At 38.4% G+C, this 26,025-nt stretch overlaps 5 protein-coding genes across 14 annotated transcripts; 1 reads left to right on the top strand and 4 right to left on the bottom strand.

The window, feature by feature from the left end:
* Window positions 1–84: 84 nt before the first annotated feature.
* On the bottom strand, window positions 85–5,760 carry LOC132197045 (hemoglobin subunit beta). The gene is made up of 4 exons (XM_059620087.1): window positions 5,290–5,760; window positions 3,183–3,374; window positions 2,209–2,434; window positions 85–769 (listed from the first exon to the last, which is right to left on the bottom strand). Exons 2-4 carry the CDS (start codon window positions 3,350–3,352, stop codon window positions 635–637), a joined length of 531 nt encoding a protein of 176 aa, XP_059476070.1. The 5' UTR covers window positions 3,353–3,374; window positions 5,290–5,760; the 3' UTR covers window positions 85–634.
* A 1,303-nt stretch (window positions 5,761–7,063) lies between these two features.
* On the top strand, window positions 7,064–19,328 carry LOC132197035 (PDZ and LIM domain protein 3). 10 transcript variants are annotated; one of them, XM_059620067.1, is made up of 11 exons: window positions 10,263–10,487; window positions 11,529–11,677; window positions 12,276–12,540; window positions 12,595–12,705; window positions 16,273–16,422; window positions 16,592–16,642; window positions 17,175–17,263; window positions 17,374–17,454; window positions 18,353–18,521; window positions 18,874–18,906; window positions 19,036–19,328. In XM_059620067.1, the coding sequence occupies exons 1-11, from the start codon at window positions 10,341–10,343 to the stop codon at window positions 19,120–19,122; spliced, it is 1,332 nt and encodes a 443-aa protein (XP_059476050.1). In that variant the 5' UTR covers window positions 10,263–10,340; the 3' UTR covers window positions 19,123–19,328. The 10 variants fall into 10 exon arrangements, with proteins under 10 accessions (XP_059476053.1, XP_059476051.1, XP_059476050.1 ...); XM_059620065.1 differs by having other exon boundaries at window positions 17,371–17,454; XM_059620070.1 differs by lacking the exons at window positions 10,263–10,487; window positions 17,374–17,454 and adding an exon at window positions 7,064–7,224 and having other exon boundaries at window positions 18,248–18,521.
* Window positions 19,278–21,140, bottom strand: LOC132197039 (isovaleryl-CoA dehydrogenase, mitochondrial-like). Its single transcript, XM_059620076.1, has 7 exons — window positions 20,990–21,140; window positions 20,850–20,939; window positions 20,573–20,794; window positions 20,348–20,509; window positions 20,095–20,260; window positions 19,719–20,042; window positions 19,278–19,667 (listed from the first exon to the last, which is right to left on the bottom strand). Exons 1-7 carry the CDS (start codon window positions 21,131–21,133, stop codon window positions 19,549–19,551), a joined length of 1,227 nt encoding a protein of 408 aa, XP_059476059.1. The 5' UTR covers window positions 21,134–21,140; the 3' UTR covers window positions 19,278–19,548.
* Window positions 21,141–21,271: 131 nt separating this feature from the next.
* Window positions 21,272–23,641, bottom strand: LOC132197036 (isovaleryl-CoA dehydrogenase, mitochondrial). The gene is made up of 7 exons (XM_059620075.1): window positions 23,421–23,641; window positions 23,272–23,361; window positions 22,992–23,213; window positions 22,682–22,843; window positions 22,441–22,606; window positions 22,024–22,377; window positions 21,272–21,655 (listed from the first exon to the last, which is right to left on the bottom strand). The coding sequence occupies exons 1-7, from the start codon at window positions 23,571–23,573 to the stop codon at window positions 21,522–21,524; spliced, it is 1,281 nt and encodes a 426-aa protein (XP_059476058.1). The 5' UTR covers window positions 23,574–23,641; the 3' UTR covers window positions 21,272–21,521.
* Window positions 23,642–23,818: 177 nt separating this feature from the next.
* On the bottom strand, window positions 23,819–25,993 carry LOC132197040 (cyclin-dependent kinase 1-like). Its single transcript, XM_059620077.1, has 7 exons — window positions 25,734–25,993; window positions 25,524–25,677; window positions 25,230–25,365; window positions 24,895–25,053; window positions 24,679–24,842; window positions 24,276–24,417; window positions 23,819–24,222 (listed from the first exon to the last, which is right to left on the bottom strand). The coding sequence occupies exons 1-7, from the start codon at window positions 25,777–25,779 to the stop codon at window positions 24,115–24,117; spliced, it is 909 nt and encodes a 302-aa protein (XP_059476060.1). The 5' UTR covers window positions 25,780–25,993; the 3' UTR covers window positions 23,819–24,114.
* Window positions 25,994–26,025: the final 32 nt, after the last annotated feature.

The raw sequence follows: 26,025 nt of genomic DNA, 5'->3' as shown, positions 1-26,025 counted from the left end.
ACACTTTATTTGACTATGAAAATAAAGTGTCCTTAATTATTGGGGCAAAAGGGTTTGAAGTTCATTAATGTCAAGATTATGGTAATTCTTATAAAATAGTGTGTCATTAAGTTTATTATTTATTTACAATTAAATATATTTATATGCATATCAAAGCCGTTTAGAGTCAGGACCACATGAAAATTGGCAAATGCAGCAACAATAATCTGCAGAAAATTTAAAATTTTCACCGAGAGTAAAAACAATTTTTAATTTGGTACGTAATTCGGCAGATGAAAAATGAAAAATTATTGGTGGGTGTTCAATTTCTAGTAAATTTTTTTTTTTTTTTTTAAATTATAACATCCTTGAGATAAATAAGGGTCTTCATTTCAGAGCGTCCTGCAATTACAAGTAAAATTTGTGCAAAGCTATGTTTTACCCGCTAGTCTAAAAATTACATGTTTCTTTTGTAATAATAATACGCAGTTGTTGCGTTGCTGACCACACACTTGAGATGTTGCTTGGCATTGGAGCTGCACTCGGAGCAAAAGAGTAAATTACGTCAGGGCTCTCATCGCAGACCGAAATTAAAGAGTCAAGAGAGTTTGTCCTTCTTTAGACTGGTGCGTTTGCTAGCGATTGTTGGAAGCACTCACTGCTCAGTTAGTTCCTTTTTGATGACGGAGAAGGCGACTGTGAGTGTCTTGTCCCAAGCGTCTGCTGCCGACGGTGTCAACTTCTTGCCCAGTTTCTCGGACAGCACTTTCAGGGCGGCCACCTTCAGATCCTGAAGTAAAAGAGAAAAACGGTGTAATATTTAAAATTAAGAAGTGTAAAAATTTGCATTGAAAGTTCATTTCACTTTTGAAATTTTAGTTGTTTTTCTCCTATCTAAAATACTGAAATATTTGGAGCTGGCAAAATTTTTCATTTAGAGAATAACTACATATTGCATTAGGAAACTAAACAGGAAGCTAAAATTGCACTATTATTCAACTTTTGGATTTTTTGATAGTCACAAATAAGAGATGAAATATTTTTTTGCAAGGGCCTAAATTAGTCAGTTTTTAGATCGATGGCGATTATGAACAAGCAGCTTTATTTTCCCTTTGTCTTCCCTGAGAGCAAAAGAAGCGGCAGCAGCCTCCAAAGGGAAGCAAGAGAGCTCCTCCCGCATCGACAAACTCGAATAAGAGTCTCTCTCGTGCAGTGCACGCGAGCGGGCGGAAAAATTAATGGACTCTCTTTCGCAACTTGCTCAGCATGGCGTGCTTCAGTGCAATTTGTCGGCGGCACTTTTTGTGCCAGTTAAAATAAAAACTCCGAGGCTCGTTTTTTTTTCGCTGAAAATTTCGAAAAGCCTTTAGTTTATATTTTTTTTATTCAAATACGCTTTCATTCAAATCAAGGCCGTTTATTAATGTATTTTTCTAATTGAATATTCGAGGCGTGAAGTGCACGCAACGGACTGGAGCTCGGCTGGCGCCTCTCCAGAATACCAATTAGGTCGAATTCTTTGAGGCTGCTGCCAGAACACACCACTCCTGACGACGAGACCAGAGACGCTCCACCACGGGCCAATTAACTTTTGACGAGATAATTGCTCTACGTAATAACAGGCCGTGAGATGTGCAACCGCAACTCATTTTCATTTAAAAGCAGTTACGACGAAAGAAGCACCAATTTTGACCAAAAATGGCCAAGCCTAAAAATTGCCCAATTATAAATTGCAACATTTTGTGAATAAATTTTATATAGTTTCTTATACTTTTGGGCATGCGGGCTAAAAACAAACACTACAAAAATTTAGAATGTCCATTTAAAATATTTCGCAATGTTCCAAATTTCATGGAAAGAAACTCCAAAGAATGAAGTAAACAAATTATTATAATAAGATTGACGTTCGGGAATTAAATTAGTTTAATTAGTTAATCATGGTTCTCTCTCATGGTTTTATACTTATTGAAAATGAAAAAAATTATTACAAAGGCTTTACAGATTTTTAAAGTTCTAATCGAAAAGTAAATAATTCAGAAGAAAAAATTCGACTCTAATTTGATAGCACATAAACTGCTTAATTAAAGTTTGTATGTCTCCTTTAACGCTTATAAATAATAAGCATTGGCTCCTTTTGTCAACACGTACGCGGAATAGCAAACAATGCGCTCACTTCTTGAGACCTTCAAGGTTGTTAATTAATACATAAAATAATGCGTTTTAACTCACGTCGAAGGCTTGCGGAGGGACGTGGTGCCTGGCGTGCGAGTTGCCGATTTTGGCGCACAGCTCGACGAGCACCTCGGTGTCGTCCAGTCCGTCCACCAGGCCGGTGAGGCTGAACATGACGTTGCTGCAGTGCGCCGTGAACTTCTTGTTCTTCCGCAGATCTTCCACGCTTAAGTTCGCGAACGCGGGGAACAGCTTTTGGTGATGCGGGTACATCACGAAGAACCTGCCAGCCATCAATTACTTTAAATTCATTAAACGACGCGCTGTCAATTTAAATTCTTCAACACTTTGGTCACTGCCTTTAATAGACGGCATCTTCAATTGATATATAGGGGTGTAAATTAATAGACTTGAAGAGTGTTAGATCTAAATTTCAAAGAGAATAAATCAGATTTGTGTGGAGGTTGAGATATATCTGGATATATCTTTTCTTGCATTTTACTTATAGTTTAATAGTGTGTGTTTTTTTTATAAAATTAGTATGTAATTTTAAAAGCCATTTTAAAATAAATTGAAATTAAGGCTTAATATTCAATTTGTTTATGAAAATTGATGTTTATCATATTCGCCTTGGTATAGAGTTTGAATTGGAAATAAAATATAATATTCTTCGGCATGTAATATTAATTGTATAATTTATCTCTGGCTGAATTTAAAAAAAAAGGAAACAGAAAATTTCAAACCATAGTAATCTTTCGTTTTTTGTTTATTTTGAAATTACTTTGAATCAAAGTTTAAATAGGACACATTCTACAGTCGAAATAATCTTGGTATTAGGGATTAGAGAGGCTCAAGTCAGCAGAGCACAAAAGGAAGTGATATTAATTGGCACGTGTGTGTGGCCGTCCGTCTCGAGTGCACGGCAAACGCGCGGCGAGAAGTGGCGTGTCTGCTCTTTGCGCTCGGACTAACGAGGCCCTCTCGCTTTCCGATGCCGCCCGGAACATAATTATTCTTTTGGAACTACTCACGTGGTCAGCAGGTCGACGCCGACGGACTTGATGTTGGGCACCACCAGGGCCCACGTCGAGCGCACGTGGTTCTTCTGGCGGAGGGTGAGCCCCGTCGCGGGGTCCTCAACGTCCAGGTCCTTTTGACCCAGGCCCAGCATGCCCAGCAGCGAATCCAGCAGCCCGGCCATCTCTGCACCAAACTCTCCTCTTCTATTGAATAAAAAGTTTTTATTTTGATTCCTCAAATTCAAGCTAAAATATATTTCCTTTTTTTAATTATAATAACAAAGTATAGATTCCATTATTTTAAAACAGGAAATTTAGAAAACATTATTCAGCAAAATTCTAAATAACTGTGTTTATTGTTAAATTCTCTGCGCAGTTCTTTTTACAAGAACTTTGAATACTTCAAAACCGTCATGCTTTTCAAGGAATAGACAAAAGTTGTGATGTTTCACATCCAACGACGGTCACAGGCATTATTCTTTAAGAGAAATACTGCAAATTAATTTTACTGCCTTTTTTACGCTACGTCATCCATTAAGCGAGAAAAGTATGCAGCAATATTTTTTTTATTCATCTTGTGCAAGACTATTTATGTAGAACTTTTACCATAAAAAAAAACTGCATTGGAAATACGTTTTGACTTTTAACTGGAGAAAATATTCCAGAAAACTTGGGCATATAAAAGCAGAAAAAATTGCCATTTTGCTGTGACATTAATTTAATTCTTAATGCATTTGTAGTGTGGTATGTGGTATTATAAATTTACTCTGTTCCGTTTAACGAACCATCAAATTTCTCTGTGAAATATTTCACACAATAAATCACAGCTATAGGGATTTAGTTTGGCTGTCAAGATGTAATGCCATTTCATACTCCGTCGGCGAGCAGGTGTGTTCAATTCTTTATGCTTTTTTTTTTACAAAAAGGCAAACTTTTGTAAGCAGCTTTTCTCCTTTAAAACTGTTGAATTGGCGTCGGTGGCGGTTAGGGAGTGAATTTATGGCAGGTGAAATGTCGTAAATAATTTAGAACGTCGTGCACCTGCGGATTTCCCTCGGGACCATAATTTGCCTCCTCTAATCGTTCAAGAAATGTCTCTGAGGGGCGAGCCCCTGTTTTCCAGGTCATAGCAACTTTTTCGCGTGGCAAAAAGAAAATGACTTTTATTCGGCGTGAGACTGACTCACAGCGTGCGAGGGGCAAAAATGTAAAATAATAATGAGCTCTGCCTGTGTGGGAATTTTAGAATTTCGCCCGCGGCTCGAGCGGAAAATTGAGGCGTGAAATTAGCTGCCTCGACCCGCGACACCCTTGTTATGAACGAAAAAATTACTGACTTTTTACGGAAATGAATTTAAAAAAAAGTCGCAATCAAGTTGCACCTTTTCCGATGCGCGTGGAGGAATTCAAGCTTGGCGCTTATCTTATCGAGCACTTTGTTATTTCTTTAATCGCAGCCATCAAAACAATCCACACCAGGCAAACAGAGGAAATAAATTCTCTGAGCAATGTTTGACAAGTTTAATATTTTCTTACTCACGTCAACAGATTTATACTGCAAACATAACGCATTATGAAATATTAGGCAAGCAAATATGTATTAATTGCAAAAAAGTATTGCTTGCAAGTAAAATAAAATTATTCATCTTTTTTAGAAAAACAGGAAAAATGATGTACAGCGTTGTTTTTTAATTTTCCTTTGCTCCTACAAATAATATAGATAGAATTTTCAATTTTATCAACAGCGTTTGTTTTTAATCCATTTGCCTATCACAGATTATAAATATAGACTTAAAAAAAAAGCTCACTGGTGCGAAATTTAAATGAATATTTTCTTAATTAAAGACACAAATCCTAATTCGTCAATATAAAAATTAATATTTTGTTTTGATCTAGTCTATGAAAAATAAATTGAAGTTTTTTATAATTTACTCTTTCCAAACAGGACTTGGTTTAGAATTTAACTTATCCTATACTTAATAGTAAAATTGGTGTTTTTTAATAAATCAATTTAATTCTTCACGACGATGAACTTTTGACAAATAATGAGATTAAAAAAAATCACTGCCTCTTTAAATAAGAAATAATTAAAATGTGTCACAATTTGTGAGACCGTTACCTTGCGAAGGTTGGATAGGGTGTTGGGAGTCTCTCGAGTGTGTTTGCGGTTCGGCTGCGCTCTCGTGACTGCCGCGGCCGCCGGAGCCTGATAGATGGATGGACGAGTCCCCCGCCGCCGCCGCCGCAACCGCTCGTTTTTTAATGAAGGGCGAGAGTCAGTTTGGCGGAGTTGGGCCCGCAATATTGCATTACCAGCACACAATGCACATGCCAGCGTGCCAGAGACAGAAAGAGCTCTGCCCGCCACACACACACACACGACATGCCAGCAATCGAAAATTAGATCTGCCTCTCCATAGTGCTGTACATCGGCTCCCGCGCGCTTGATATCCGCTGCTCCTCTTTTTTCTTGTGCGTTAGAGCGGAGGATCAGAATTACACATCGATTGATTTGCACAAAGAGTTATTTCAATCATTCCAATATACCCTTGGAGACGGTCCGATGATGGTCTATGAAGGCGAGAGACCTTTTCCTAATGTTATACCAAACTAGGAAATAAGCTCTAAGACACTTTTTCTCTCCTTCGTCTGAAATGGAAATGAACAATTATATTTTTATTTTAAAATTTTTTATTTAGTTTAAAATGTTTTTGCAAAAAAAAATTGAAGCAAACTATTTTTGAAATTATTTTGCTGGAAAAATTTTACTTTTAAGTTTTAAGGGTAAAAAACTTCAATAAGTAATTGAAAATCCTTCTTTTAAATTCATTCGTTTCTTTTTTTAAAACTCAATTTACAAAATAATAAAGCATTTATTTTTTTTTTAATTTCACGTGTTCTAGTGCAAAGTAATTCTTTTTTGTTAATTTGTTAGTGTGAGTGTGTGTTTTTTTGTAATTTTTAGTGTAGAGTTGTGTCGTGTTTGCGTTGTTAATAATTATTATCTTTTTTGAATTCACAACGTCAGGGGAGTGTTCCTTTCTTAGATTAAAATAACTAAAACTTGTTATTAAATAAATTATTTTGTTTAAATTTGGCTTAGTTATTTGGAAGATGCATTTATGCACAAAACTTAAACCTCAAGGCCTTCTCTTGAGTGTAAAATTTTCTGCAACATAAAAATAAGGGAGGATTTTCACTGGAGTGAAGATTTATTTTAAAAGCTAATGTTTACAAAAACTCAAATAATTAAATATTAAATTATCAAAAAATCCTCAACAGATTGGAGAATTTCTAAGACTTTTATAATTGTATTACAGCCTCATTCAATTCAATGAATTTTGCTTTCAAAATTGAAGACTTGTAAGATATTTTAAATATCCTCCCATTCACTACATAAATTTCAAATCCCTAATCTGACAGCATCGTGTTGATGTTCGTGGAACACTTTAGAGCGCGCACCATTGCAGTCTGCGAGAGGCTCGAGGCGCATAAGGTTGAATTTCATCGGAACCGGCGCACTTGCGGGCGCACACGTCATTCAGATTTGGCGCGAGACACACATTCAATTTAAAGTTCTTATCTCACTTGTGTCATAAAAAAACGTCCCAAATACTGTTAAATCCATTCGACAAAATTACTCTTGATAAACAGATTTTTAATTTCTTCAAATTCAATTTTAAGCGTACGAATTCTTTTAATTTTGGCCCTGGACCAATTAAACAAGCACTATTGAACCTTATTGAACTTTGAGGCGGGGTGCTGATTCGTTGCGGAGCACGCCTGGCGTGAAAAATAAGATTTGTTTTCGCCGCGAGACGAGAGGGTTGCTGTCTCGGGATGGGAGGGGGGAGTGGCTAAACATAGGAGCGATGCACGTCATCGAGGTCCAAAAGATTGTGAATTTCCGAGGCGCGCCTTTCCTTTCTGCTCACTGCAACCCCCGCCGGCGGCCGAGATGGAGCGACCTGCCTTCTGGCGCATCCCCAGGAACAAGCCCGACCCTGACGACTACCCCGTCTTCAGCGTCAAGAAGAAGAACAGACACAACACGGTACAAACTCTTTTTTTACTCTCTTAACGAGCAAAAGAAGTTAAAAGCCTCGATTACATCTTTGGCAAGAACGTCAAAGTCAAGGCTGACACTTTCGATTTCGATCTGGCTTTTTCATTGCATTGAATTTTTTGAATGACGAAGTTAGTAATGCAGCTACTCTCATGGTAGTGATAAAGAAAGTCTTATTTTAAATTGCTTTTTATAACAAAAGCAAATTTTTCTGGGCTATCACGTTGCTGCCTGAATAGATGTTATTAAATATGTAAACAATTTTGTGTTATCAAGAACATATTTTCTCAGAACTTGCGGTTTAAAAATTGAAATAATGACAAGGCTGACTATTTTGCAGTATTTTTTACTAAGAAAATTGCAAATAAATCTAATTTGAGTGGTGAATGAAATTGAGTCGTGCCTACGAAAATAGGCGTGGGACTCACTCCCGCGAAGCGAGAGAGCGTTTTGCAACAATTAAGACCGCGGGCGCTGAGTCACAATTATTATTACGAGGGCAATTAGGACAGCGCAAAATGAATCGGACGAATTTAACTTGGCGGATTATTCAAATCGATCAGACGCCAAATTCGAGTTGGCCGCGGACGGAAATAGAGAGAGTGTTAAGAAAAAAAATAACACGAGGCGGGCTGAATGAACGAACCTCGGGACGGTTTGTCAATCATGCTGGCTGGGATTTCGCAACTCTGTAAACAACTCACGCGTCGAATCAACTTTATTGGCCGGAATCACTTCTTCGAACTCGCCAAAAGTTCAAAACAAAGATCATCGTGATTTGACAAACGGCACGAGGATAACGGATGGGTGAGACACCACCACCTGTTCAGACACCGAAAATAGAAAACATTTGTCGCCGACAATGTGTTCACAATCCTTATTTTCATGATAAGAGAGGCGAGTTGTCAAGTTATGCAACCGCGAGGGCAGCAGGGTCAAGCGGGTTGCTTACCCTTGATTCCTGCAGGCGTCAAAAATGTTTTGGTGCTTGAAAAAAAAAATCATAGAAAATTATATGAAATAACCTTTTATGTATGTACATTAAATTTTACATATTTTTGCCAGTCAATTTAGAATATTGCTGGTAAAATAAATTAAGTTTTGTGGCGTTATGACTGAAGATTTCATACAAAAAAAAAAATGCTTCTTATCTCAGCTGCATCATTATTTTGAAAGTTTTTTCTATTTTATTATGAATTAATATTGTTTTTCATTATTTACACTATTAATAATCAATATAGTCAATTTTATGAGGAACCTTAAAAGAACCACGATTTTTTAAATTTCAATACTGTGAAGTTAATTTTCGTTTCCTTTTAAAACTTCCGCAGCACTTCATTGAAAGCTAAATTTCCGCTGGCTTCAATCACTCGACGCAGGGTTCTAATAATCCTCCCACGTCCGACGGCGAAACAATAACTAATAATAACCCGCCGGCCGGGTCTGGAGCCCAAGGTGACCGCCCAGATCTCTTTCTTCTAGCATCATTAATAATTGATCTGGTGTTTGCGAAGCGAAAGTGTAAGCAAGTAGTGCTCGCTCGACTTTGTCTCGGTGAAAATAGACTCGGCCGAAGAGGGATAATTTATTTTTATGCTGAATTATTGCTTATTTGTGTGGACGAAAAACGGTTGCCTCATTGTAGAGACGCGCGTGGATAAAACACATGCGTCTAGCCAAAGTGCCCAACGACAAGCAAAACAAAAATTTCGTAACTAGACGCGCCGCTTTCGCGACTTCTCTTGGCTCTGAAAACAAAGTTCGTTTAAAGGGAAGAAGTATATTGCTTCTGGACTGAATAAAAACTGATACACAGTTTCAGACCGTTTCAATTCAAATACAGAGCAATTGGGCATTTCAATTGATTTTACAAGGTTTCCTGATTTAAATAATATTTTAATTTAAAACAGATTTATATACTTTATATACTTGCTTTAAGTTTTGAATATATTTTTGCAAATAACTTACATTATAACAGATAAAAGCAATGGGAGTCTTTTGAAGAAATAACGGTGCTAAATTTAAACTTGTATGATTAAAGAGTTTGAGATTGTTAAATCACTTGAACGGCTACATTTCTGAATTAAAGAACAACAAAATTAAAAAAAAATGTTCTTGGTAAGAGGAAGACATAAAATAATGAAGTATGACTTGGTCTTTTGAGATTTAAGTATGATGAAACGGCGTATTTTAAGTGAAATAAAAGATACATTACTGAATTGTGTCTGGTTGAAATTTCACTGCAAATTGGAATTAAATTGTAGCTTTAATTGAAAGGTAGAACCCGCATTACTGCATTTCTGTCTGAGACAAGCACAGTGTCCTCATTATAAAATTTAAATTAAATTAATGGGTGAATCGGGTGACTGAAAGTTTGAGATTTAATTATAAATTAAACTCCTCAAGCAGTGCTGAGTAGACGAAAAATAAAAATAAAATATAGAAAAAAGCAGGTGATTATTTATTTGCATTTGCAGCAGAATAACTGTTTATAAGAACCGCATTTGGGTTGAACCTTGGTGATACGCATTCACATCAGTCAACAGGCTTATTAACAGTTAACGCTGAAATGCTCCTCATTCCCACTTGAGATGGAAAAAGACATATCTTTGCGTGTTAAGAGAAAATATAAATGACTTGATATTTATTTACAAAATGTTAAATTTTAATTACGGAATAAATATTAACCTTGTATGATAAAAAAAATCTTCATTTATTAATTTTTGTGTAACAGTTTTTTTTATATAATATAAATTATTGGATATAGTAAAATTTACTACACCATTTATAATTCTTAAATCTTAAACAAACTATACGTGATGGAAATTTGTTTTTTATCTTGCGTTCAGTTTTTCCAAACTTTTTCTTTGCGGGTCAAGTGCAGGTGCATCTGTCCGTTGCAAGGGGTCCGCGCTAAGTGCTCCCTTTCGGAGGGGGGCGAGTGCGATCCCTAGCTTGCTGCGGCCCGAAATAGCCGTCAGCGAGCGGCCGGCGGTGGCGCGCGCGAAGAGAAGAAGTGGAGGCCGCGCTCACTCAGTCTCAGTGCTTTTTGATAGGCGAGTGCGTGCGTAGTGCGACTTGGTGCGAGCCAGCCATCGAGCGGCATGGCCAGCAGCGGCAGGCGATTCTCCAGCCCCAACCTGAAGCAGCAGAATGTGTCCGTCACCCTGGTGCGCGACGGCTTCGGCCAGCCGTGGGGCTTCCGACTGGCCGGCGGCGCCGACCTCGGCATGCCGCTCACCGTGCAGAGGGTGAGCCAAACGCCGCCCAGAACGCAAACACTGACCTCGCGCAACTCTCGCATTGCAACACTGCCTGTCGACATCACATCAACATTCGCACTCGGTTCTGATCAACCTGCCTTTCGACTGACATCAAATTTTTGCAAAGATAATTATTTTAATGAGTCAGATGGAAAAATATTAACTTAATTAGCAACTAAATCCTGCGAAATACAAAGTATTCTTTGTAGCGTTAAAAAAAATTAAAAGATTAAAAAAATGTTTTTAAAAAGATTTTTTTTTTTATTTTTTTTTTAATTATTAAAAATATTTTAGTTTGTGTACCAGGGTTACAAGGGTATGAAATTTATAAATATTAATTTAACGTCTCATGATATTACGCAGCAAAAATCACAGCTGATTTGTTGAAAAGGGAGACGCATCTTTGCAAGAAACATCCCCATTATTGCCATTGCCATTATCTTTGTCTAACAAAAACTAATATTATTTTGAGGCCCTATATAAATTTGTAAATTTTCAAAATTTTTATTGGACCTATTCCCTCACCTTCAAAACTATTTTGCTTATGTACCCATGCTTATAAATTTTTTCTGATAAGGTGACGTTATTCGCACTTTGAAATTATTAATTAAGTGCTTATAAAAAAGATAAAGTTTATCCAAATCGTACAACTTATTCAATTTTTTCACCGACGATTCTTGTGGGACACATAATAAATTATTTTTAATTTGATAATACAATAAAAGAAGAGATATAAAAAATTTTCAGCGCTGACAAACATTTCTGCTTAACGTAGCAAATAAATTAAATTAATTTGGGCGCAGCTATAACGTTTGCTATTAGGAGATCAGAGAAATCGTGTTTGGAGCGCGAGCGTGGCGCAACCACCACCCTATCTCATTTCTAGACTTTATGGTTTGCGACCAAACGCAATTAGGCGAGGCGCGAGAGGTTATTAAAATGGAAATAGGCCGCCAAGATTATCTATCTTTCCTCCATGTAAAAGCAGAGTGCATTATTTCTTCACTGATGATTTTGAAAATTTCACAGGCGCTGGCCGGCACCCCTTCCGAGGGCGAACTGAAACCCGGAGACATCATCACCAAAATCGGTGACCGCGACGCCCGCCACCTCAGCCACAAAGACGCGCAGCACCTCTTCAAAAACGCCGGCAACAACGTCACCCTCCAAGTCCAGAGGTAACATTTTCACTTGAACTTATTGAGACGCCCCCACTTTATCCGAGTGTTGATTTTTTCACTCGGTCGGGGTGACATAGTTGTGCCGACCAAAGAGTTTTGTCATGTTGAAAAACGAAATCGGCGTAATGATCGGCCGTGTTTTTGAAACAAAATGCCGCCGCGTCGCGCGAGAATCCGAGCAGGAATGCCCTTATTTATTGGATCAAGTCCAAGACTGAAGCATCTAGAGCGGCCGAGATGAGACACAAGCGCGCGATTATTCAACAACAGCTTTGTGAAATAATGAGAGCGCAACTTTCCTCGTTCCAAATGCTTTACTGCTTTCTCATATTTCGCAAATTGATAAAAGAATTTGAATAACAATGAAACTAAAATTTGATGTACTGAATGAAAATGTTTTAGATTAAAATCAGCCAAAAAAATTTACATGAAAAAATTATTGGATTTTTTTTAGTTGGAAACATCGCAGATTCCTTTCAAACGATTTAGTTAGAAATTTTAACAATGCGTGTTGGGCAAACAATAAGAAAATAATGTAACAGTGCAAATTTTCTATTGACATATTTAGCTAAACATGTCAATTTGGCATTCTCAGAGGAGGAGATCAGCCGAAACCCTTGGCCTCAGGACCCATTTCTCCCCCGTTGACCCTGTCCAAGCAAAGCCCAGTGACCAACGGAGGACACGCGTCGCCTGTGCCCATGAATAGACCCCTGCAAGTTCAGACTGCACTGCCGCCTGCGGCCATGGAGGTCTTCAGCCCTGGCCCTGTGGTGCCCGCCAGAGGTCCTCAGGGTCTCGCAGCGCTGACCTCGCCACCAGCCGGCGCCCCTCTGCCCAACAGTGGCAACTTCTCAAAGGTGACGCAAAACTTTTTCGAACATTTTGTGAGAATAAATTATTCAAATTTGCAGACAATCCAGAGTCCAGTGCACAACCTTCCAGTGACAACTTTCCCGCCTCCTCTGCCCGGTCTTGCCAACTCTCACTTTGGCCTTGAAGCACCGGAGTGCATTGACATGCAGGTCAGTTTGCAATTAAAAAAGTAGCTTTTTGCTTTGTGGCGGGGTGAGGGCGAAGTCCGTCCGCTATTTCAGGCTGATTGAATCACCGACACGCAATTTACGGCCCCTTGGTGACCGAGCGGCAAAGCATTCGACGCACTTGACACTCGCAACCTCTTCATTTCGCGCACTGTCAATTTTAATCAGAAACAAAAGCAACTAACGAGGCCCTTAAATGAACGTCAACTCCATTCCGCTCCATTCATAACAAAAATTTATAAAATTGATCAACTGTTAGATGGTTTTCAAGGAAAATAAATATAAATATTTTTTTATATTAAAAAATATTTTTCTCACAAGTGAAATTTTAAATTAAACTTTACTGAAGGCCATAGAAATATTCTTTGAGTTTCCGCTTTTGCAAGTTCGCTATTTGCAAAAATGTCGATCTGTTCCGAGAGATGGCTGGAGCGGTTGCTCCAAAAATCGCTGGTCCTCCAGAGCAGTTCGGCGAGCTGGCGCTGCGCCAATCGCACGTTCCTCCGACGCGGCGTACCCTACTGCTCACGCAAACCAAACTCGCGTCGTTCAGATTCAGACTCGGTCGCTTCGTAGAACAGAACACGTCGGGTGGTTAAATCTTTCGGACAGTGAGGAAATGCGAAACTAAATGGGGGTGGCCAGCAAGAGGTCGTTCAACTCATAAACACCCAAATGGCGTCTTTGGCACGATTATCAAATTGCAATGACCTTTTTCTTTCAATTAATATTTTGATTAAAAAATTAAATTCTGTTCGATTGCAAAGAAATGCAAAAACAGCAGCGCGGTTTCGAAGAAATAATACAGGCGACAAATTAGCCTTTTTAAAGCAGCAGTGTAGTTGGCATCAGTTGTTTTCGCACATTGTTTTGCTTTTAGAGAAGGCAATAGAGTATTGCAAAAGGATTGGTTTCTTACGTGGTTTTTAATATTGTGTATAAATTTATTAACAGGTTACGATCAAACAGATTTACTGTAAATTTTGTCAAAGAAATTCCTCTCTTACACTCTCTTACATAATTTACCAATTCTTTTGCACACAAAATATTGGCTTATAGACCAAACAAATTTGATCTGCTTTCAATCTGCTTTGCATTTTGCAAAGTAATTATAAATTTACTACCAGACGCGCAAATCCGTTTCAGAAGTGGCGAATCTGCTTCCAAGATCTTCAGTTTGATATTTTCGAGTGCTGCTCGTCAAGGGGCACAATATAATTCTGAAGCGAGCGTAGGCGGATTGCGACACAAAACGGCCAGCTGTTGGCTTTCAGGGGTCTCTGCTTTTGCGGCGCCTTCCAGACGATTGAGCAGGACGCGAATAAATAATGGCGACTCAAGCAAAAATTAATGAAAGTTTATCTCGAGAAGACTCTCTAGAATGTAAAAATAGAACGCACGACAAAGCAAGTTTTAAAACTGAAAACCGAATCGGAGAGTGGATTGCAAAAGGCTGGCCGATAATATAATATGTTGAGCAACGGGTGGAAAGGACGACACCCAACAGCGGCGTCCAGTTATGTGGCCGGCCGCGGTTTATTTTCGGTCTGGTGCGAACTTATAATATCTGCGCGGCGCGGCGCGCGCCAAATGGAGCAGCCACTCTGAAAAACCGACACGTTCCAGCATCTTCAATCAGTCCGTCGCGACCGCCCAGAAGAGACCGAAATTGTCACTTGCTCCGATGGCCGGAGTGCAGGCACGCAGGCATTCGCAGCCTATCAACAACAACCACCACCTCGCGCGCGACGACGCCGAAACGCTCCTCTGGGTGAGCCTGCAACTCTCCACATTTGTATCGTATTTCTCAAGTGCTAGGGATTTTTGGTTTATTATAGCAAAGGGGAAAATTCGAGAATTCTACTTTCCACTCGCAAACACCTGCCAAAAAATTATTAGACTCCGAAAGGAAATTGTTTATGGAAATTAATTACGCAAGAACGCAGTTGCGTCAGTCAGAAACTGGCAAGCGCCCCGTAATTAGGGCCAAATTTACTTAGCGCGACGTCACAAGCTTGAAACACAAATATGTTAGCTCAGATTAAATTAACGGCCCGCGAACTTTGGTTTTGCCAAATTTTAATTTAATCATTTTGGTTGGAACACGCAACTTTTAAATCTAGAGTTTTGATAAAAGTGTTTACACAAGTAATCAATAAATATTTACTGAAGTGCTCGGTCTGTTTTTTCGCCCCGTTTAAAATAAAATACATTTTGTTTTATAACTGTAAATTATATATTTTTCTTGCGACTTTTAACAGTTTTTTTTTTAGCAACAATTAATATTGCTACCAAAACTTGTGATTCACCTTTTTGGCAAACTAATTTCTTTCTTTTTTTAATTGCTTTTTTTTTCTTTTTAGATAGAACCGTTTTTGCGCCCAGTAAAAGTTAACAGTAAATTCATCAGAAAATTTAAAAATTACATCAAATTAACCCATTGTAATTTTAGAAACAGACAGCATTAGTCTTTTTAAAAATAAATTATATATAAAGTAAACATAAAATATTCAACAATTTCTTATTTCAACGCGCTTGAAATTTTCAATCAGAATTTTAATAATACTTGTAGGAAATCATTTAAACATTTCTGTACGCAAAACTTCTCATAATCTTTATGAACGATTTTTTAATTGGTAAAATTCTTCTTTATGCTTTGACCTTATAATAAAATAGATGCAAGTTTTCAAAAAAAAATTTCGAATTTTTTCCTTTTTAAAAAGGAATTTAAAAATTGAGGGTAGCAAGATTTTGGTTTCTTGTTTTCTTTCTTCGAAAATGAAAGTTTGACGCATAATTTATTTTCCTTTGGCCCACCCCGAACACGGTCGATTCATTTTCAAATGAAAGGGAAGTTTGCGTCCAGTTGCGGTGCTCCATGGAAGGCCATCAGAAATCGGATCAAGTCGCTTCGGACGAGAGAGAAAAGATTGGGCGAGAGAACGAACGGCTTCGCTCTCTCTTGAAACTGGCCACCGAAAATAGCACGTGGCCTGCTTCTTTTTCCTCGCACTTGCCCACGCCGGCCTGCCTGACGCCTCCCCCGACTTGTAATAACTTGAAAATAAAATTTTGTCTCGCCATTTTCTATCTACCCACGTCACGCAGGAAACAATTAATAAACACAATTTTCGGTTTATATTATATATTAAATTTGGAATTAAAAAGTAAAGCAGATCGCGCTTTTGGAGAAATTGAGGCCAACGGAGCAGAATTATTTCGTATTGATTTAGGGACGAAAGAGTTGGCCAACGGAATTAGCCCGCGTCACAAACACAAACACAGCATCAAAAGGAACGCGGCGGCAGATCGTTTGACGTGTGCCACATTCGGATTCGGGGCAAAATTGTGTAAAACAGGAATATACCCTCCTAAAAATTTCAAGTTGCCAAAATTTCAAACATGAAATTTGAGCAAGGTGGAACAAAATCTAAAAGCAGATTTTCTTTCAAAGTGAAATTAAAAAAAAAAAATCTTGAATCGCTCAATTTTTCGTTGTCTAGAAAAAAAGTGATAAATTTATTTAAGAATCCTTTGAATTTGTTTTAGCCGTACCGCACCACCCCACTGGTGTTGCCCGGCGCCAAAGTGAAGCGCGAGGTGCCAACGACCTCTTACCTGCAACACCACCCCAACCCTGCGATGAGAGCCAACCCACAGCACTACGACCCGAACCTTGAGGTTTTGATGAAACAAAAGGTTAGTTTGTTGCAAATTTTACATTTCTTTCTTTTGTTTTCCACCCGCAGCCGATTTTGGTTTTCTTTAATTCCCTCTTTAGCAGAAGATTAGTCTCCCGTTTTCTTTAAATACAAAAACTTTTGATCATTATTGTCGCTTCTGCACATACGATCTTTGTGCAACACAGGTGGCCGACACAGTTTTGGAGCGCGTGGCTGGTCCCGACGCCGCTAAGAAGGTATAAATTCAGTCCTGTGGTCACGGACGGAGCGTGTGTTTTTCTTTGTTTGCCCGGCGTGTATCCAAATACACAGCACATAATATACTCTCTGAAGAAGAATCAAACCATGATGCAGAACGACCATGGCTGTTTGTGTCTTGTACATACACAATACAAATCATACACATGTTTTCAAAGTTTGTTTGTACATGCACTTTCTAAATCATTGGCATGGTCTCAAATTCACATATTGGCAGCACTTGGAAGCAGTTCTGAAATAAATACCATTTTCTCACCCACAGCTTTGAGTGTTGTTTGCCGAAAGCGCTCCGTAAGGTTGAAAATATACGGAGCCGCTTTGAATTTCATCTCTCACAAATCTGATCTAACAAACAATTTTATAAAAAAAATTAAAAAAAAAATTAAATTTTCAGAATTTTTACTTTGAAGGCTCTTCAAACCGTCATACTTTTTTACCCATTTTGGACCATAATCAATTTGCCTGGCTTAATTTTAACGCCAAATAATTTTACTGGTGCTTGAATTGCAGGTGATGCACAAGCAGTTCAATTCGCCAATCGGCCTGTACTCAGAGGACAACATCGCTGACAGTGTGCAGGCGCAGACCGGAGTCACACCGTGAGTGTCATTTTAGTTTTTTTTTTCAACTCATATCCGAATCGCAAAACTGCTAGGCATCGATTTTTCGCACACATTCTACACTAAAAATTTACTTTACAAAAAAGCAGACACTACTACTCGCACACCTACCGACGAACCTTCTCAATGCCCAGACTGCCGAGAGGGCAGCCATGCACTAGGCTAGCAAGGCAAGTCGCGTCCTGAGACAGTAGATAGGCGAATGAAAATCAAGTTGCTTGATTCTTTGTAGTTTTGGGTACTCTTAAAGGCAGAGGCTATGCAATAGGAGGAGGAAAATGTGAAAATGAAAATAGCAAAAAATTTATTGAACATTTGAAAAGGGAAATGAAAATAATAAGATAAATTAATTTGAAGGCTCAATCGTTGCCGCACATTTAAAAAAGGCTACTGTAAAATTATAAATAACGAAATGATAACTTATTTTTATAGCCTTTAATGAGAGCTTTTTTGTTAAATACACGCAAGTCATCTGAAATTCTTATAGTTTTTATTTAAGCCTCCCATTATAGCTGAAGCCTGTTTTATATAAAAAGATTTTAAACGAATTTAAAAAAATTGCCTGATTTTTCAAGTTAGTATTTCTAAAACACTTGAGATTGACTTTATTAGTATAGAAAAGATTTTTCTTCCACAAAACACAACCTGCACACAATGATAAATAAAGTAATTTGAAATTAAAGTATCAAAGGACAGTGGTGCACGGCTAATCTCAGTATTTTCATTGACCTTTCCTTCCTGAAACAAAAGCAACAGCCGCCACCACCACCCCCAAAACACCAACCATCCTTCACCCGTCACTTTTGAGAGACAAATCAGTCGAATAATCACACAATCAACAAGGAGTAAGGTCATTAATTAAAGTTTTGACCTCCTCTTCCCCCCAATTTTTCTCTCTCTCTTCCAACTAACGCCTGACCAACGCTAAACAAAATGAAAAAAAAAAAAAATAACAAAAATTAGAAGCGCCTCGCTAACAGAATTAATCGAAACTGGAATTCACCTGTTGAACTCTCTGTCTGTGCCCCAACCCTCCGTGATCCGCCCCCCGTGTGCACAACCCCGCAGTTATAAGGGCAAGAAGACGCTGTACTATGACCCTGCCAAGTCGGAGACCTTCAAGGCGCTCAAGGACTCGGAACTCGGCGACACCGTCACTGAGGTGCCAGAGCCCATTCAGCCCAAGGTGTTCACCCCACAGAAGCACATCCAGCCACCACTCAACCAATTGCAGAGGGTACGATTTTTATTAAATGCAGTATGAGCAACTGTAAATTTTCTTAGATTATTCAAATTTTGTGTTGATGTTAAATTTTTCACATAAAAAATTTTAATTCAAATTCAAAACTTCTGAATTTTTCTTTTAATATTGTTAATAATAAAAAAAAGTACATAGCCACTTAGTAAGTTTCTTCCATTGCGTATTTTTGCAAGGTTGAAATATTTAAAATTTATATTTTTAACTTTAGTTCTGGGTCATACTAGATTCAGATTTTTTAATTTTGGTTCTTTTTTCTCACTTGTGTCTTGACGCTGTAAAAAGCTTTTCCAGTTTTAGAAATTCACCTTTTGATTGCTTGCCATTTCAGCAACAACAGGCAAAATCTCCTCATCCTCAGCCAGTAAGTGAATTTGAAATCAATTGGTTTAATTTTCAAAATTCAAATTTTTTTGTTTCTTCAAAATTTAGATATAGCATCCTCTTCATCTACAATGTGTATAAGGGCTTCAAATTTTAATTTCCATTTCAGGAGAATTTGCTGGGAGACGACAAGATCCACCAGAGCTACTCGTTCAGACGCCTCATGAATGAGGTCCTTGGGGAAAGCGACTTTTAAAAGGCAACGATGTCTATAAGCTGGTATTAATTAATTAATTAATCTACCTATTTCGCCGCAAAAATCATCGCAAAAAGATGAATTTGAATATTGCTATTTTTATGAAATGAAAAATTGTTAATACTGATATGTAAAAAGAGAACACTCGATTGGAGAGTAATAATTTATGTTACGGAGAATTTCTGAATTAAATTATATTGCAAATATGTTACTATATTTAATTAACCCTAAGGTAAATAAGAGCCACTAAGTGAGAGTAGCTAGCTGTTGCGTAAATATTCTATACACTTTAAAATGATGCTGGATGTCTTTTGTGCATAAATGCGAATCTTATTGCCCGAATTGAAATTAAGTTATACAAGAGTTTGCAAAATAAAGAATGAATTTCGAATCACAACTGATTATTCCTTTAAATGTCTACCTTCATCAGAGATAAAGTTCATTGAGGGAGCGGCCAATCACAAGTCGGCGGACTTCACTCGTTCCGCCGCCAATTTCGTACAGCTTGGCGTCGCGCAGGTATCGCACCGTCCGACCAATATCACCTTTTGTCCCAAATTTTTAGAGTGCATGCAAAGGAATAAGGTGGTACTCACCAACACACTGGATGGCCTGAAGGGCAAGTTGGGTGGCTTGCTCGGAGCAGTGCAAGGCCACCGAGGCGCATTCTCTGCGGCTGACGCTGCCCTGGTCACAAGCCCTGGCTACAGAGTAAAGGTATGACCTGGAGGCCGACAGAGTGGTGAACATGTCGGCCTTTTTGGCCTGTAGCAGTAGGTCCTCAGAGGGTTGTTGGAAGGCGGCGTCGCAGCATGCTTGCATCACGCCAACTGGCGCTGCGGCAAAAACAACCCGCTCTAGATCGACACCACCAAAAAGCACATAGATGCCCTTGTTTTCTCCGCCCAGAATGTTTTTTACTGAAATAATATTTTCAAAGCAAATTGAAAAAATTCTTATTTGAAAATATACCTGGGACTTTGCAGTTGTCAAAAATCAGCTCGCCAGTATTGGAGCCACGGATGCCAAGTTTATCCAGTTTCTTGCCATTAGTAAAACCCTCCATGCCCCTTTCGATAAGAAAGGCTGTCACTCCATGCTGAGGTTTGGCAGCGTTTGGATTTGATTTCGCAAAAACCTAAATAAATTCGTAATGTTTTTATATGTCTGTCCCAAAGCGTGAGAAATAAACGTATCAATTGGAAAAAACTATTATAGTTCTTACCACAAGTGTATCTGCATCTGGTCCGTTGGTGATCCAAAACTTTGTCCCATTCAAGACAAAGTAGTCACCCTTCTTCTCAGCTCTCAGTCGCATCGAAACAACGTCAGACCCAGCCTCTGGTTCCGACATAGCCATGGCTCCCATGTGTTCACCGGAACACAGCTATACACAAGATAAAATAATCAATGAGTAAGTTTAAATTCAGTAAGCCTCATTTTTTCTTACTTTCGGCAAAAATTGTTCCTTTTGCTTATCAGTGCAGTGTTTGTTGATAGCACTGACACAAAGGTTGGAGTGGGCGCCATAGCTCAAAGAAATTCCTCCTGACACTCTGGCCATTTCCTCCATAACAATGCAATGCTCTAAAACAGAGCAATCTGAGCCACCATATTTGCTTGAAGCCGTGATGCCCAGCAAGCCTAGTTTTCCAAGCTTCTTCCAAAATTCCTAAATTCAAACTATTGTTAGAATAATTTAATGCTTTGAGAAATATAAAAAGTACCCGCAATTCTGGAAAGTCACTTTTCTCATCAATGGCATCAGCTTTAGGCGCTAGTTCTTCTTGCAGAAAATTAAAAACAGTTTGGCGAAGCTATATATGTAATTGAAACTAAAAATGTTGTTGTTAAAATTTTTTAGTACCTGTTGCTGCTTTATTGAGAGACCAAAAACTTTCTCATCTATTGGGGAGAAGTTGGAAAAGCATCTTTTAAGGTTAAGGGTAAATCTGCATCTGACAACAAATGCTACTCTAATATTTTTTGTTGCTAAAAACATTGCAAACATCTGACTAGATGCTAAATATGTTTGGTAAGATTTGAACTGTTTGAACTATTGATGCCAGTACTCTCGAGATAACTTATCTTGCAGATTGGAACTTTGATATGCTAAAAATAATGCATGGTTTAAACAGAGCTGCACTTTATTTTAAAAATATTTTTGTATAACGCCATTTTAAAAAATATATTTTTTCTATTATAGTGTTTTTGAGCAAAGCTCTTTACTCTTGATTTATTATAGTGATCCTGAGAGTAAAATAGAGTGTAGGAGTATGATAATATCGATAATATGGCAGATTGGATCACAGAATTCATTTTCAGTATTGTCGGATTACTTCGTCACTCCAATAACTCTCTACCTTAGCGATTTCAGGCAAGAAATATCAGGCACTTTTTCATTTGTACAACTCGTTGAGAGAGCGGCCAATGACTAAGCGACGCACCTCACTTGTTCCAGCTCCAATTTCATACAATTTGGCATCCCGCAAGTACCTCCCAGTTGGGTAGTCATTTATGTAGCCATTTCCACCTGATAGAATAGATATGAAGAATATGAATAGATAACAAAAAATTTGGAAGTAGATCAAAAATAGAAAGTTAATTTAGGAGTCACAAATTTCTTATAATTCATGATAGCTGTTTGCAATTTTTAAGGTAAAATGTGGCAAGACCGTCCAAGATCATTAGAGGTCGTTCGAGGCCGTGAAACAACCATTTCCCCTAAATACTTTGTTGTGTAAAAGAATACGAGGTCGTTTGGGACTGTTGTTTTTGATAAGGGTACAAATTATTTTGTAATTGTTTTTTGGCCCTTTTAGAATGAATAGCCAAAGTGTTTTATTCCTTTTGCAGTTTTCTGGGGTTTTATTTTCATAGTAAAAAAGACGATCATCTTACCAAGACACTGGATGGCTTGGAGCGCAACCTGAGTGGCTTGTTCGGCACAGAAGAGAATGACGGAGGCGCAGTCACGTCGGCTGACGCTACCCCCGTCGCAAGCCCTGGCCACATTGTACATGTAGGACCTCGAAACCGACAGGGAGGTGAACATGTCGGCAATCTTGGCTTGCATCAACTGGAACTCGCCGATGCGCTGACCAAACTGCTTGCGCTGGTGAACATACTCAAAGGCCGTATCACAGCTTGCCTGCATCAGGCCCACTGGGCCAGCGGCCAACACCAAACGCTCCAAGTCCAATCCACTGAACAACACATAGATGCCCTTGTTCTCTTCTCCCAATATATTTTTTGCTATTGATGATGAATTGATAATGATATGAAATGAATGTAGTAAATTAAAACAAAATACCGTACCAGGGACTTTGCAGTTTTCAAAAATGAGCTCGCCAGTACTTGAGCCACGAATTCCCAACTTATCCAACTTTTGGGCTGTGCTGAATCCCTCAGTGCCTCTTTCAACAATGAAGGCTGTAATTCCATGCTGTGGTTTGGAAGCATTGGGATTTGTTCTTGCATAAACCTAAAATAGAAGAAAAATAAACTTATAACATAATGTAATGAGTCTTATTTGAAAATAAAGTTTAAAAAAATTTACCACAAGAGTGTCAGCATCAGGGCCATTAGTGATCCAGAATTTATTTCCGTTTAGCAAATAGTAGTCCCCTTTCTTTTCTGCCTTCAGTTTCATCGAAACAACATCAGACCCTGCTCCCGGTTCTGACATAGCAAGTGCACCAATGTGCTCACCAGAACACAGCTATGAATAAAAAATTTCTCTTGGTTAATATCAAGGCATCAATTTATTTTAAAAAAATTGTAAATACATGCATGAAAAAGAAAAATAAATTACAAAGGAATTTTTTCGGAAAATACATAATTTCATAATTTATATTAGAGAAAGTTACCTTTGGAAGGTATTTACTCTTTTGTTCATGGGTTCCATTGCGATTGATCTGGTTAATACACAAGTTTGAATGAGCACCATAGCTCAAGGCTATTCCTCCAGCCGCCCTAGAAATTTCCTCCATGATGATGCAGTGGTCCAGGTAAGAGCCATCAGAACCTCCATATTCGCTTGAAGCTGTAATGCCTAAGGTACCTAGGCTTCCTAACTTTTTCCAGAATTCCTATCAATCAAAATATAATTATTTACGAGTGTAAAAATAAAAAAAATAAAATATTGACCCTCAATTCAGGAAAGTTGTTTGTTCTATCGATCTCAGCAGCCTTAGGCGCCAGTTCCTTCTGTACAAAGTTGAACACCGTCTGCCGCAACTGGGTAAAAACCATGCCAGTCTCAACACTGGAGTAAAAGAGGTGGACAGATATCATACCTGTTGCTGCTCTTCAGTGAGTCCAAAGATTTTCTCATCAATAGGAAAGTACTGGGAGCTCTTCCTGCTCTGCAAGACACTGACGCCAGGGATGACATTGCACCTCAAGAGAGTATGAGGGCACTTACGGGACAGCAGTCGAATAGCAGACATGGTGCGCAACAAATGAACAAATCACCTAAAAATTAAATAATTGAGGCTGCAGCAGTCTTCAAAGAAAAATATGGAGTGGGGGTAAGCATGGCGACGATTTTTACTTTTGGAGGGAACTTACCCAATAGTTTAAAAAATACACTTTATGTATGGATGTAGAATAATTCATCGTAATTTTCCTTAGCAATGAAACAATTTTCAGTACAGAATAATTAGTACAATCTATTCTGTCCTCAACATCAATGATGCTTCAGGTTAAAATTTAAATCATCTAGAAATTATACGCTGTTTTCCTTTGTCATTTTGTACATCATCACTTATTGTACTTTAATACTCTCATGTTAGTATAGCAGAAGAACTTTGTGCTTACAAGCACATCACAATTGACATTTTAAACATCTATCAGGGAAATAAAAAATGAAGGCGCATTAGAAAAAAAAGCGAAACTAGAAGAATATATCAGGCAGCTTAGCCTAGTAGCTGAATGTTATAAATAATTAATAAATGCAATGTTGTGGAATAAGATGGTAATGGTAAGTTTTTAGTCTGCAACCGCAGGCAAGCTGCCCTTGTCCAAGTCGTTGAAGAAGGGGTGGGTGACTGCATCTTTGGCAGACAATCGCTCAACAGGGTTGTAGATGAGCATTTTCTGATAAAATTCAAAGATTAAAAAATATCTTCTCCTATTAGCACTTATTTTACCTGCAACAGATCCAGGCCATGGGCATTTATAGTAGGCACATGCTTTCCCAACGTGTTTTGGTTCCACTGAGGGAAACTAGGTTTGTAGTCAGGAAGTTCGCCTACGCCAGGCCAAATGTCTTCGTTGGGTGTCTTCAGGATGCTGAAACATATATATTATATTTTAACACAATGAAAGCTTGACCGGATAAATCATTGTTAAAGAAAAGAAAAAATAATAATAAACAATCTTTCAATGATATACTTTTACCATTTCTACACAATCAGATGAATTCATTAAAGTGTTGAAAGCAGTAAAATGAAATAAGAAAATATATAAGATTTTTTCACTCTGACAACATAAATTTGGGATTTTTCTAATAAAAATTTAGTTCATTAATACTTAGCACATCAAAATTCTCACCGGAAAATGCGGAAAAGTTGGTCAATCTCAGAGTCACCCTGGAAAAGGGGCTTCTTGTTGGCCATTTCGGCAAAGATGCAGGCAATGGACCATATGTCCACAGGACAGGAGTAACGGCTTGAGCCGAGCAGGATTTCAGGAGCACGGTACCAAAGGGTGACCACCTAATCACAAGACGGCATGTAACATAATTCCTTAAAAAGAGGCCATTGGTACCTCATGAGTATAAGCTCGGACAGGAACTCCAAAGGCACGGCCAAGTCCAAAGTCTGCAATTTTAATGATACGTCCAGTCTCGTTGACAAGCAGGTTCTGAGGCTTCAAATCACGGTGGAGAACTCTGCGCTTGTGGCAGAAGAGAATTGCCAGGGTAATCTATTGAGTTAAAATTTAAAATTAATTTATTTTTAATTTTTATAGTAGTTTGAAGTAGCTGTTTAACTGTGAAATTAAAAATAAATAGATTATGAATTAAGTTTTTTTATTGCTCATAATAAAAAAATGATTTCTTTTGATAATAATTTAAGGCTTAATAAATATGAAAAATTTACCTGGTAAAGGAAAGACTTGATTGTTTCTGCAGGCATCGTTGATTTGCCCAGAGAGTCCATGTACTTGCGCAGGTCCATGCTCATGTGCTCAAACACAAGGTACAACTTGGATTCTTCCATGAGAACATCATGCAGCCTGTGAATTTAATCGTCCAACGAGTTGAAACTTTTTACAAGCAGAATATTCCAGAAACATACATAATTATGTATGACACTTTAAAATAAAATTATTCAACTATGTAAAAGTGGGGATGCGTGTTAATTAAATATTATGTACAAAAAAATTGTGCGTACGAGACAACGTTGGGATGGGCAAGTTCCTTCAGCAAAGAAATCTCGCGGATGGCAGTGGCAGGAATGCCTTCTTCCTCCTCAGCACGGATTTTCTTCATCGCCACGATCTCATCCGTTTTGATGTTGCGAGCTTTGTACACAACACCGTATGTCCCTGTGACAAAATGTGAAAATCATGCAAATTTCGAGCATCCACGTCAAAAAACAAACCTTCTCCCAGCTTTTCAAGTCGCACAAATTCATTCATTTTCGACATCAGGAATCAGGGAGTTAACGATGACGTTCAACAATGCAACGATTGAGATTCTCAGCAGGAGGATTTAGGATGGATTGACATACAGGTCAGGACCTGAGAGAAAGGTTAAAAAAGCGTGACCTCACAATTTTTCGCGTGTGCTGGTCAAAGTCAATGTCGGCGCAAATGAGCCCTGCGATCAGCGTCCAGCGATCAGCTTGTTGCGCCCGCTTAAACTACTGCACACCGTTTACTGCGCACCACTTG

The sequence above is a fragment of the Neocloeon triangulifer genome, unplaced genomic scaffold (genome assembly GCF_031216515.1).
Source record: "Neocloeon triangulifer isolate White Clay Creek 2 clone unplaced genomic scaffold, ASM3121651v1 ptg000012l, whole genome shotgun sequence".
NCBI lineage: Eukaryota > Metazoa > Arthropoda > Insecta > Ephemeroptera > Baetidae > Neocloeon > Neocloeon triangulifer.
The sequence above is the reverse complement of the archived record's forward strand: the minus strand, read 5'-3'. Positions and strand labels throughout refer to the sequence as shown.